Source organism: Dipodomys spectabilis, unplaced genomic scaffold, assembly GCF_019054845.1.
Source record: "Dipodomys spectabilis isolate Male_0828 unplaced genomic scaffold, ASM1905484v1 ptg000096l, whole genome shotgun sequence".
Classification (NCBI taxonomy): Eukaryota; Metazoa; Chordata; class Mammalia; order Rodentia; family Heteromyidae; genus Dipodomys; species Dipodomys spectabilis.
This window is the reverse complement of record NW_024870773.1, coordinates 3,443,633-3,456,729: the sequence shown is the minus strand read 5'-3', so window position 1 is coordinate 3,456,729 and position 13,097 is coordinate 3,443,633. Positions and strand designations below refer to the sequence as shown.

At 39.5% G+C, this 13,097-nt stretch overlaps 1 protein-coding gene across 1 annotated transcript in view; it reads right to left on the bottom strand.

The window, feature by feature from the left end:
* Positions 1-13,097, bottom strand: part of Mpp7 (membrane palmitoylated protein 7) — a 220,896-nt gene that overhangs the window by 9,738 nt on the left and 198,061 nt on the right. Inside the window, exon 13 of the mRNA XM_042686270.1 lies at positions 6,846-6,926. Coding sequence (XP_042542204.1) covers positions 6,846-6,926 — 81 coding nt within the window. The remainder of the gene's footprint in view (positions 1-6,845; positions 6,927-13,097) is intronic.

Genomic DNA, 13,097 nt, shown 5'->3' with positions numbered 1-13,097 from the left:
CATGCCTATAATCCTAGTTACTCACGAGGCTGTGGCTGTGATTTGAGGATGTGATTCAAAGCCAGCTTAGGCAGGAAAGTTTGTGAAACTAATCTTTAATTAACCAGCAAAAAGCCAGAAGTGGAGCTGTAGTTCAAGTGGTAAAGTGCCAGCCTTGAGCAAAAAAGCTCAGGGACAGTGCTCAGGCCCTGAGCTCACGCCCAGGACTGGCAGGTGCATGTGCGTGCTTTTCTCTCTCTCTCTCTCTCTCTCTCTCTCTCTCTCTCTCTCTCTCTCTCTCTCTCTCTCTCACTCTCTCTCTCTCTCTCTGTGTCTCTCACAGACACACACACATTTGATAAAAGGAAACTGAGCAGATAATTAGGACAAATTCAGGGAGGAAAAATCCTAGACATATTAAAACCAATGATTAAAAACTAAATTAAATTAAGAAATCTTAAAAGTGGTTAGAAAGCATACAACGTGCATAAAGGAATACTGACTTAAAATTTCACAGGCTTCATAAATCACAGAAACAAGAAATTGATGTGGTAATATCTTTATAGTACTAAAAGAGAAGACTTATCAACCAAAATATCTTTCAGTAATAAGGTAAAATAAAGACTCTCAGATAAGAAAAAACACAAAATTCACTAGCAGACTATGTTAAAAAAAAAACAGATAAAGGGTGTTTTATAGGCTGAAAAGAAATGAGAAGAAAAAAACTTGTATATTCAAGAAATGCTAGACAGTTGAATAAATATAAAAGACTACATTTTTCCTTTTAAATACATTAAAATAAATATGACTGTTTTAAAGTAAAATTATATTGGAATAGTTTCTAAAGTATGCAAATATATTACATTCAAAGCAAAGATTAAGGCAGAAAGTAAAAAGGGATTAATACTGATGGCAAGCTTCCTACAGTTTATGTAAAAATGACACAATTAATTCTAAGTAGATTGTGAATGATTAGGTGTGCATGTTGTAATCCCTAAAGTGAGAGATAAGAAATTAAAAGATATAAATCAGAGTGAACTGATACATTAAAATGTAATAGTGGAAATCATTCAGCTAATCTGAAAGAAGGCAGAAAAAGAAAGGAAAAGAAAATTAAGCACACAAAGGGAACCAGATCACAAATAATAAAATAGTTGCTTAGATTCAGTCATGTCTGTAATTTTGTAAGTGCTTATGGAAATACCAAAATTACAAGGCAGTTTATTTGTTTATATAAATTTATTTAGGTAGTTTTGGGATTTGAGCTCAGGATCTTGAGTTTGGCCAAGCTGTTCACTACCGTTGACCCTCACCTCTAGCCTTGGTGTAAAAGGGTATAATCTCCTTGGAGAACCATCTGTTAGTGTCATTAACAATTAAACCTATGACCTAGCCATCCCACTTATTTGCCTAAGAAAAGCAAACATGTCCATAGAAAGTTTGGTACACAAATTCATCTTAATTACTTTACCAACAATGAGGGTCATGGAGGAACCTATAAATATCCATGAACAAATAAACAAATTGTAGTATTTCTAGACCAAGAAAGCAACTAATGAACTACTGACCTATGAAACAGCATGGGGAATCTCAGACCCGTGCTACACAGTACAAAACTGCACATGGAGTACAACAGTTAGTTACATGATGTATAATCCAATATAAAGTACTGGTGATTCCAACCCAAAGGAATTAGTATAATAATCTGGGGTCACTGACAGAGGGCTAGACTGCAGAGGCATAGATAATTTGGGGGGAGATAGAATTGTTTGTTATGCTGTCTCAGATGAAGGTTTTACATGTGCATACATGTATTCAAACAGATCTAGCAGTATATTTCAAATATGTGCAGTTTGTTTATCTCAATTATATTTTAATAATATCATAAACATGTGAAGTGGAAAAAAGTAACCTAGTACAAAAAGAATGATTTTTTCCAAAGCCTAAATAATTGAAATTATACCCTAAAATTGAGTTCTTTTTTATTGAATTACCAAGCATATTTTATTAGCATAATGATCAAGCTCTCCTGAATTATCAAGCATATTTTATTTGCATGATGCTCAGCTCTCCTAACAGTTCTTCAAAATTGTTCCACTTGTGGCTCCCTGAGAGACAGAATATAGCCTTTCCAGGAACAGGGTGAAATACTGATAAAAATTTTTTATTCTATTATAAAAAGTAAGAATAAAATTCACAGCAGAAAAATGCTCTTTTGAGCCTATTGTATAATACATATCCAAGAACATGACAGTTACTAGAATTAGTAGGATGTCCTTGGAAATATGGCTAAATTCATTCATTAATTATGTTTATTTGTGGGGTTTGGCATTATTGCTTTAGCAAAGAATAGGCTTAAGAAAAAAAAAGTTATTGGAAATTCAAACAGAATATTCTGGGTATTACTTTGTCAAGAAAGAAGAAAAGATTGTCTTTCTCCAACTGGAATAGCAGAAGCTGGTTAAGACAGTTTAAGGATCATCACCCTCAACACATAAAGTCTCCCTCAAGGATTAAACATATCAACTGGTGTTTGGAGCAAGACTATTCTGACACCACTGAAAAAGGAGTATGTTTACTGCCACAGTGCTTGCATGTATTAGGATGAACCTGATTTAGCCAGGTTTGATATGAGTTCATTGATGAAGTGTGTTAAGGACTAATTTGAACCTCATAAACTCACTAAGGAGATATTGTTAGTAAGATCATCTGAATTCCTTTGAGAAGATTATAAGGGTTATTATGAGTTTTGTTGTTGTTGTAGTTTATAGTGTTTGGTCTGCAAAGAATAATCGTGTATGTTAACAAGTACTCTACCACTGAACTGTATCCTTAGTCCAAGGGCTCTATTATGACTTTGAAAATTCCCTTCTAGAATGTGGACACTTTGAAACCTGAGATAACAATTTGATATAGACCTGCATAAGGAACACAGGAAGTGATTCCCAGAGGAGAGTAGTTCCCCAAGTCCAGCCTACACAGACTTTGCAATCTACCAAATATTTGATATCTACTAAATAGTACCTTTTGCGAACTGCTTTTCAGCCAAACAAAAGCCCAAGAATAATCACATTTACCTGATCTGGCATTTTTAAACATATTGCCTTTTGCTTCAGAATGATTTTTTGCATTATGGACCTCACACTCAATAGAAGTCCCATATAGACAGACTTCTGGTGATGTTGTAGTTAACTGACTTTATGTAAATTCAAGTTGTGAAACTGCTTCCTGACACATTTCTTGGGACTTAACATTTTGGAGTTACGTGATACTGCTTTTTGGAGAAACATGAAATTGTTATAAATTCAAAGTAGTTACAAACACAGTACTGAAGTGTCATTTCTTTTTTTTTTTGGGGGGGGGGGTCCGGTTGTGGGGCCTGAACTCTGGGCCTGGGCGCTGTCCCTCAGCTCTTCAGCTCAAGGCTAACGCTCTACCACTTGAGCCACAACACCACTTCCGGCTTTTTTCTTTTTGCTTATGTGGTGCTGAGGAATCGAACCCAGGGCCTCAGGCATGCAAGGCAAGCACTCTACCACTGAGCCACCTTCCCAGTCCCTGAAGTGTCATTTCTTGACTTCCTTGGGGAAGAGGTAGATAACTATGACACTTTATCTAAACAAAAAAATAACTGACATCAGCAAATTACCTGGAACTAAATAAATATTTCTTTTTAATATGAAAAATCCTGAGTATGGCCAGGGCATTTGCACTTGTAATCCTAGTGAGGCAGGAGGCTGAGATCTGAAGCTTGCAGTTCAAAGCAAGCCTTGGGAAGGTAATTCTTGTCCCCAATGAATCGCTAAAAAATTGGAAGACTCTTATCTCCAATTAACCACCAAAAAAGCTGGAAGCCAGTTGTGACTCAAGTGATAGAACATTAGCCAAGAGCAAAAAAAGCTCAGGTAGTAGTACCTGGATCCTGAGTTCAAGTCTCCCTTCCCAATAAAAAATTCTGAGTATGACACACAGACAGCAAGGTTCACATAGAAGTCAAAATACACATGCAATTATCCTACCGCTTAATGAACTCTCATAGATCAATATGCCCACAGAAGTAGTACTTTGACAAGAACCTATATCACTACCTCAGTTGTCTTTCTCATCCAATTCTTCCACTGTTCTAATAGTGCATACCACTGTTGCTCTTTTATTATGGTTACAACAGATGGAGCTATAACACATACTCTCTTCCCTGCCTGCCTACTTTTTGGTCAATATACTGCCTGTGAGATCCATTGGCATTGTTCTGGCCTCTTGTGGTCCATCTGTTCTCACTCTAGGATTCCATTGTGTAAACATGCCATAGTTACTCATCCATTCAACTGCTGGTAGGCATTTTGGTAGTTTTCAGTTTGTGGTTCTTATAAATAATGTTTTTAAGACTATCAGAATATACCTACTCAAGAGGTTCAATCTGAGGAACCTGATGTGAAGCTAGCTTGAGCAGATAGATAATCTAAAAGACTCTGTCTCTCTCTCTTTTTTTTTTGTCAGCCGTGGGGCTTGAACTCTGGGCCTGGGTGCTGTCTCTGAGCTCTTCAGTACAAGGTGAGGGCTCTATCACTTGAGCCACAGCACGATTTCTGTTTTTCTGGTGGTTAATTTGAGATAATAGTCTTACGGACTCTCCTGCCCAGCTTGGCTTTGAACTACAGTCCTCAGATATCAGCCTCCTGAGTAGCTAGGATTACAGGCATGAGCCACCAGCACCCAACCCAAAAGACTTTTATATCCAATTAATCAAGGAAAAGCTGGAAGGGAGGGCATGGCCCAAGTGGTAAAGCACCAACTGTGAGTAAAAAAGCTAAAGAAAGTGCCCTGTCCCTGAGTTCAAGCCTAGGTCTGGGGGAAAAAAATGTCCTAATACATGTCTTTTGCTGGATGTACAATATGCACTTCTGTTGGGTATAATCTGGGAGCATGGCTGAGTCATGTAATGTGTGTTTACACAGCTTTTGCAAATATGGCTGCTTAGGTTTCCAAAACACTGAGTTAATTTATACTTCCTTCATGAATGTGGAAGGGTTCCACTGCTTGAACTCTCTTCACTCTCCTTACTTTGGTGGATACTCAATGCATGTTTTGGAAAAGAACATTATAGAATTAAACACCATATTTCAGAGTCCATCCTAAGTATTTTACAAGCATGACAATCTAAATTACAAAACTGCTTCTAAACTGTATTCTTTTACTAATTATAAATCATCCTATGTTGAGGCTATTTCCCTATTTCCTAAATAGCTCTAACATTCTGAATTACCTGTGGTGCTTGCTTCTTATAAAAAACAGAATCATTCCGTAAGAATGATTCTTATCAGGCAAATCCAAAAAACATAGTTATTGTAAAATATTTTGGGAAGTGAATCAGAGTGGGAAACAACTGTGTGGAGGACATCTCTGGAGAGTCCAAACCCAAAACCTTCTGAGGCAAAAATTGTAATGGCAAGATAAGCCGAGGTCAAAGTACCTTGTTCTGGAACCTTTAGTACAACTAACGCCATCATGGTGGGTTATGTTTGAGAGATGACCTTTCTCACATTTATCAACCTCAAAAGGGATCAGGTTTAACTGTAGCTTGATAGAATTGTTGGGACTATCCAGGAGAAATAATATGAGAAGTGAGATCATAAAACATGGCTTCACATCTAAGTGCTGCTACTGTCTATGGAACACTAACCGGATCAATGCACCCTTTCTTCCCTGTTTCCTTCTGTGGGGAAGGGAGAAAATATCCTCCATCTTACACTGTTGTTAGGACTGCATAAATTAAGACGAACAAAGAGATGAAGATAGAGTAAGAAATTAATACATTTGTTTTTTCACCTTCTAGATTTCTCCTGTAACTGCTCACCTGCCAGCTTAACAATTGTCTTGTAAAATTTTGTTTGTATGTTACAATTCAACTTCCGTAAGAGAAGGGAATTAAAGTAAAAAAAAAAATTCCTAATTCCACATTTTCCTTTCTTTCATCTCCCTTGGTGAAAACCAACAGTCCTATAACTTATGGCTGAAAATGATTACAAACAATAATTCGGAAAAATGCAGTAAAAGAAAGAACTTGAGGTACTAGAAAACTATAATTTTAAAACAAAGTTGAACTCTTCCAAAGCTAAAGAACATTGCTAAGGGCAATATACAAATGATTTTTCTTTCAAACACTACTAAAACCACTTGAAAAAGCCAACATTTCAATTTAGTCTTTTAGAGAGCTTTCTAACATCAACATATTAAGTAGTCAAATGGCATTTATTCTGGAGATCAAAATGTTTCAAGCATCATATTTCATTTGTAAAAATGACTAGGAAAACCACTTTTATAAAAATAGATCTCATTCGGGGTACAGAAAAGAAGCCTGCCATATTTGGCCTGTATAGTCATTAAAAAAGCCCATTTGACACCACCTGCCAATTACTACATATAAAAGGTAATTAAGAAAGTTCCCATTATGAGACCTCTCCTCCAGCTCTCTATGATTTGGTCCTTCTAATTGAAAAACTGCTGGAAAAAAAAACCCTCTGGAAAACATTAGCACTTATTTTAGGAAACAGAATAGCGAGACCTGTACTCAGACAAAAATTTGTAAATAGCAAGCTGATGTCATCTGTGTATTCATGTTCATCATAAAAATCTGAAACTAGGAATCTGCCATTAATAAATATCCTGCCAATAATCTGTGAGATCCAAGGCAACTCCCTTATCCACTGGTGCCTCAGTTTCCCACTCAGCGTATAGCACAGGTTTGCTTGCAGAGGTGGGGTCTAGAGGGTGAGTGCTAGGAACAGTGTTAGTGCAGTGGAGCACTGTGAATATTTAGGGTCAATCTATGGTGTAGTCATAGAAACAGTGAACAACAGAAAACTCACGGGGCACGGTTACTCCATAATGCTGAGTGTCACTGATGAGCAGCTTCCGCTTCAGTTCATTCAGCCCCACGCCTACAGGGCCTGAAAAACAGGATAATGGAAACTCATTCAAATGAAACACCATCTAAGCAAGATGCAGGGCCGGGGGGGGGGGGGGGGGGGGGGGGAATGTGCTCATTCCTGTAATCCTAACTACTCAGGAGGCTCAGATCTCAGGATTGCAGTTTAAGGCCAGCCCTAGCAGAAAAGTTCATCGGACTCTTCTCTCCAATTAACCAGCAAAATGCCAGAAGTGGAGGTGTGGCTCAAGTGGTAGGGTACCAGCTTTGGGCAAGAAAGCCAAGTGAAAGAGTGAAGCCCTGAGTTCAAGCCAAACCACACCATCTAAGCATTTCTATAACTGCCACAAACCCATTAGTTAGACTGAGAACACAGGCCCAATCTTATATTTAATGTAAAGAGGTTATTTGATAGTTAAGCTGCATATAAGAACCAGTCAGGACTTCTTCCACTGTCCTTTTTTTGTTTGTTTTCACTTCTAAAGTTTACATTCCCACAGAAAAGGTTAGACATGCTTTCAATATGCTTTCAATAATAACTCGAGAATATGTGAGTATATTACTAAGGAATGGTATTTACAAGAGTGTAAAAATATATTAAAAATTATATGCCAGTCAGGCACCAGTAGCTCATGCCAGTAATTCTAGCTACCCATGAGGCCAAGATCTGAAGATGGCAGTTCAAAGCCAGGCCAGGCAGGAAAGTCCATGAGTCTCTTATCTCCAATTAAAAACCCAATACAAAAACCCAGAAATGAATCTGTGGCTCAAATGGTAGAGCAAAAAAGCTCAGGGATAGCTCCTAGCCCCTCCAGCCCCCTGCCCCAGATACTGGTGCCCAAAACACAGAGGTTTCAAATGTGAGCTGAGATCAAAAGTTAGAAGGACTGAGCTCCAAGGAGCTGGCATTCCTTTTCCCAAGCTTCCCACATGTCTGCCTTTAGAGACTGTTAAGGACTATGTAGTGCAGTGGGCACAGTAGTCTAGAGGGCCAGCCTGCTTTGAACTTGGCTCCCTTCTGCTCCCCTCCAGCACTCCCTTCCCAGTGAAACTGCATGAGGCAAAGCTGCAGTGCTTGAGCAGATGTCATTCTGAGTGGCAACGCTCCATTTCTTGGAGGAATGAAAAAGAAATTACACACAGTGCCTGCTGCTGAACTCAGGTACTTGAGTCATACCTGCAATTTACCACCAGCTAAAAGTCAGACTGGAGATGTGTTTCAAGGGGTAGAGCAACAACCTAAAAAATAATCTAAGGATAGCACCTTAGTTCAAGGTCCACCCAGTACACACACACACACACACACACACACACACACACACACACACACACACACACACACACACACACACACACACACACACACACACACACACACACACACACACACACACACACACACCCCTCAGCTGTCCCCCTAGTGCTTGTCCCCCACCACCTTCTGCCTTTCTCATATTGTGGTCAGGCACCATTTCTCCACTAACTTCCCCTGTTCTGCAAATGCTAAGAATCACAGGTAACTGAAGGTCAAGATTATGAAAATGAAGACAGTTATATACTACTGGCTTTGACTTTTAGGAGTAGTGTAAGAAACCTACTCTGAGCTAGGCACCAGTAGGTTCACACCTGCACACCTGTAATCCTAGCTCCTCAGGTTGTGATCTGAGGATTAAGGTTTGAAGCCAGTAGGGCAGAAAAGTCTGTGAGATGCTTATCTCCACTATACTACCAAAAAGCCAGAAGTGGAGCCATGGCACTAGCACTAGTGGTAGAGTGCTAGCCTTGAGTAAAAGCAGCTCAGGGACTGTGCCCAGGCCCTGAGTTCAGGTCACAGAACAAGTACCCAAAAACAAAAACAGAACAACAACAACAAAAAAAAACCTACTAGCCTGGGAGATGGGCCAGTTTCAATGGTACTAAAGATTTTTACCTGAAAACCCTAGCATATTCTTGGCTCCCAAAGATTTAGCCTAATACTGGGACATGCACATCAGAGCTTGGTTCCACTGACAGGTCAAGCATTCTGACATTAAGAACATGGTGCTGGGTTGGGAAGGGGGCTCAGCAAAATAAAACAAAAAACCAACAACAAAACCCATGGTGCCCTCCACCATGCTTCTTACTGTACAACACAGGACTGGGCGTGGCTCAAAACTCTGGCTCTTCCTCTCTGACCTCAGAAGCCTTCACTTCAACCATGACTGGGCACACCTGGGCTTTGCCATCAGTAAGGGCAATACTAAATTCCAACTTCCCAGTGTGACATCACTTCCTGATACTCTTAGAGTTCTCCCAGGTATGATTACATGGACCTCTAGTGCATTGATTTCCTTCCTTTCTTTTTATCCAGCTGCCTTTCAAATCTTCACCTTTTTTGGGCCATTGTATCTTCCACTAGAGTTTGCTAGGAGACCTTCAACTCCTATGATCGTCCTTTCTAGCATACTTGTTAAGAAAGCTTCCTAGGATCACTGCAGTGGCACACCCGTACGTGGATGGCTGATTGCAGAAAACCCTCAAACCTCCACAGTTGGTATTACCACACCTTTAAGTCTCTACATATGACCTAGGTGTGCCACGGCTTTTCTATAGTCCCCTTACCAGTTGTATTTCTGTGGTCCCCACAATGGTAACTTCCATCCTTCTCCATCCCTGTACTGATACACCCAGAAGCCTTCCTGTCACTTCCTCCAGATCTATGATTGTCCATCACTACTACTGCCAGTCTAGCTCAGATCTCACTTCTGGCCCCTTCTCTTAGAATAGGCTCTTCATGGCTGCTCCAATCCACCATCATACTGCTATAGAAGTTCTTTTGAGAACCCAATCAGATCCTGTCACTCCTTGCTCCATATTCTTGGATACGTAGTTTCCAATGGCTCTTCCAAAAAAAGAGATCAACATCTTTATTTGGTGATACACCTGAATTCTGACCCTCAGAGATCTCATCTATTTCTGTAGCCCCAGGGACTTTTGGTTTGGGCCTTCTGTGATAACTGGCGAGCCTAAAGGGAGCTGTGTCAGAGCAGGCTCACACAATTAATACTCATCTGTTCCAAGAATGGGCAGGGGAAACAACGTTATCTGAAAAAGTTCCCCTGGAGTATTCTAGATCACCAACAACTTCAAAGGTAGGGCTGTTGTCATGAAACAAAAGCTTAAAATATGAACATAGTTTTGTTCATTCTGATTAAAACTGTTCACGAGGCATGCAAACAGCATTTTCTCTAATGGGAGCCTTTGGGTTCTTCAATTCTTGGACATCAATTTTTTACTTGGAAAAAATGCAACATAGGGCTAGGCATGGTAATGTGCACGTGTAATCTCATCTAGGTGGGAGGAAGAGATAGAAGCATCATGTTTCAAGGTCAGCAAGAGCAAAAGGTTGTAAGGCCTTTATTGCATGGTGGTTAATCCTGTAATACTGGATACACAGGAGACAGATGTCGGAGGATCATGGATAGAGGAATGCCCAGGACAAAAAAATTAAGATCCTGGGGCTAGGAAGGTGGCTTAATGGTAGAGTGCATGCTTTGCACGCATGAGGCCCTGGGTTCAATTCCTCAGCACCACACAAGCAGAAAAAGCCGGAAGTGGTATTGTGGCTCAAGTGGCAGAGTGCTAACCTTGAGCTGAAGAGCTGAGGGACAGCGCCCAGGCCCAGAGTTCAGGCCCCACTACCGGACCCAAAAAAAAAAAAAAAAGTAAGATCCTATGTAAAAAATAAACTACAATCAAGAGGGCATCCACTGGTGGCTCGTGTCTATAATCCTAGCTACTCAGGGGGCTGAGAGGATAACAATTTAAGGCCCATTCAGGCAGGACATTTTGCAATGTGCACCCTCAAGATTACCAGCAAAAGGCTGGTTGCTGGAGCTATGGCTTAAGTGATAGAGTGCCACCCTCGTAGGCATGAGACACTGAGCTCAAATCCCAATACCACATTAAATAAATGAATGAATGAATAAAATGAAAGCAAAAGCAGAAGCTGAGGGTGTGGTACAAGTGGTAGAGTACTTGCCTAGCATGCAGTGCAAGTCCTTAAGTTCAAAACCCCAGTAAAAAACAACAACCAAAAACCCACAGTAAAAGAGAGCACAACAAACACTGATCATATTCCTATCCCGTATTCTTGTACTGTTAGATATAATCACATTTTTAGCTGCCTGTTTTATGTTCAGAATGCAAAACTATTTACATTGCAGGCAATTTGGGACTGTAAACTGAAGTGCAATCATATATACATCCACAACAAGATGGATCCTTTTTGCTCTTCAATACACACATTGATGAAATGCATTTAAATGTGCACAGATTAAAAAGACTGCTTTATAACTGGTTTCCAACTGTGCTTGCTAGTGATTACATGAAGCAAAGAGGATTTAGACAACACATTTAAAAATGAAGCAGCAAAAAAAAAAAAAAAAAAAAAAAAGGAGCAGCCTTTGGAATAATGACGATAATGACGGGGTAGGCTCTTTGCATGTGGCAGGCTTGGTTTACACACATCATTACTAACCTTCAAAACATCCCTGGAGGAAAGTATCATTATCCTTATCTAAGAGATGAGGAAATTGAAACAATGAAAAGTTAGATCATTTTCAAAAGGTCATACGACTAGAATGTGTTTTAGCTGGCATAGAAAAGCTCCGCTGTCTCACTCAGAAATCTGCATTCTTTTCACTCTACCTATGATCTTGTCAAAAGAATGGGGAGAAAATGCGGGCAAGGGTAGAAGTTGTTGCTCTGGCCATGATTGTGATCAGGAATTCCTGAAACATCCCAGCCGCCCATGCCTCTGATGTGGGAGGCGACATGTGTTTGTGGGTTGGCAGATTCTGGCTACAAAACTGGCACAAGTCAAAACTGCTGCTGTCAAATATCATACAAGGCAGAGCCTCTGAAGGTTCAAATAAACTTAAATAGCTACGGCTAACACAATTTGAACTAATTAACCAGGCTCAGACAATGTAATGTATGGAGCATATCTATTAAAACCACAGGACTAAGAAAAATCAAACACAATGAAGTTAAAGCCAAAAAGGTACATCAAAAATGATTTTAAAGCAGGTGCAAGTGCCTCATGCCTATAATCCAAGCTACTCAAGAAACTGAGATGTGAGGATCATGGTTCAAGGCCAACCCAGGCAGGAAAGTCCATGAAACTCTTTATCTCCAATTAACCACCAAACAGCTAGAAGTTCCAGCACCAGCACTGGCACTAAAAAAAAAAAAAAAGAAAAAGAAAAAAAAATTTAAAGTTCATTAACTTGAAATTCTAGCAGTGAAGCTGACGTGCTCATTAGCTCTGAAAAGAAAATGTTCATAGGCTAATGTAACTAAATACCTGTTTCACTTGAAAAGCATTTCCTGAGAATTCATGAAATCATGTTGGCAAGAAAGAAAAAAGCTATGTATATCAATCCTTATTAGAAGTTCTGGGGAAAAAGTGTCCAATTGGGTTATCAAAGTATTTTTTTAAAGCATACTATTATAGATCCATTTTAATTAGCAATTCCTTATTGAAAGTAGACATATGTTATATGCTATATGAAGCTCATTCATTTTAGAAAAAAATAGTCTACTTAAGGTGTTAATAAAATGATCCTACAGAACTTTGTCTCTCTTCTGTTTCCAAGTCTTAGCAGCATCAATTAGTTGGCCAAGGGACTTTTACTTTGACATGTCCATACATACAATGTATGCTGATTAGACACCTACATCCCTCCCTCAGCTCTCTTCTTCCTTTCCAAACCAAGCTCAACAAGCTCACTATTTTGTTTTCACTTGTATACGAACAGTACTTTGCCCATATTTATCATCTGATCTCTTTCCCCTCGCCTACTAGTATCCATACCATAGAATCTAGCTTACATCCTCTCATTAAAAAAAAAAAAAAAGTTAATTGTTCAAAGAGGTTTCACTGGGATAGTCACACACACACACACACACACACACACACACACACACTGTAATTTCATCAGATTGGCCCCTTTATTTAGTCTCACTTTACCGTTTCCCCTGTTGTTCAACAGCTTTCAGCTTTCAGCCATCTTCGTTCACAAGCACACTATATTCCAGAATTGTTTACCTTCTCACATTCCTCCTTCTGATCCCCTCCAATAGTCCCGCCACTAAAATATGTTCTGTGCTTGTGTGTGATCCTGAATGTGTTTACCTACATGTGTACCTT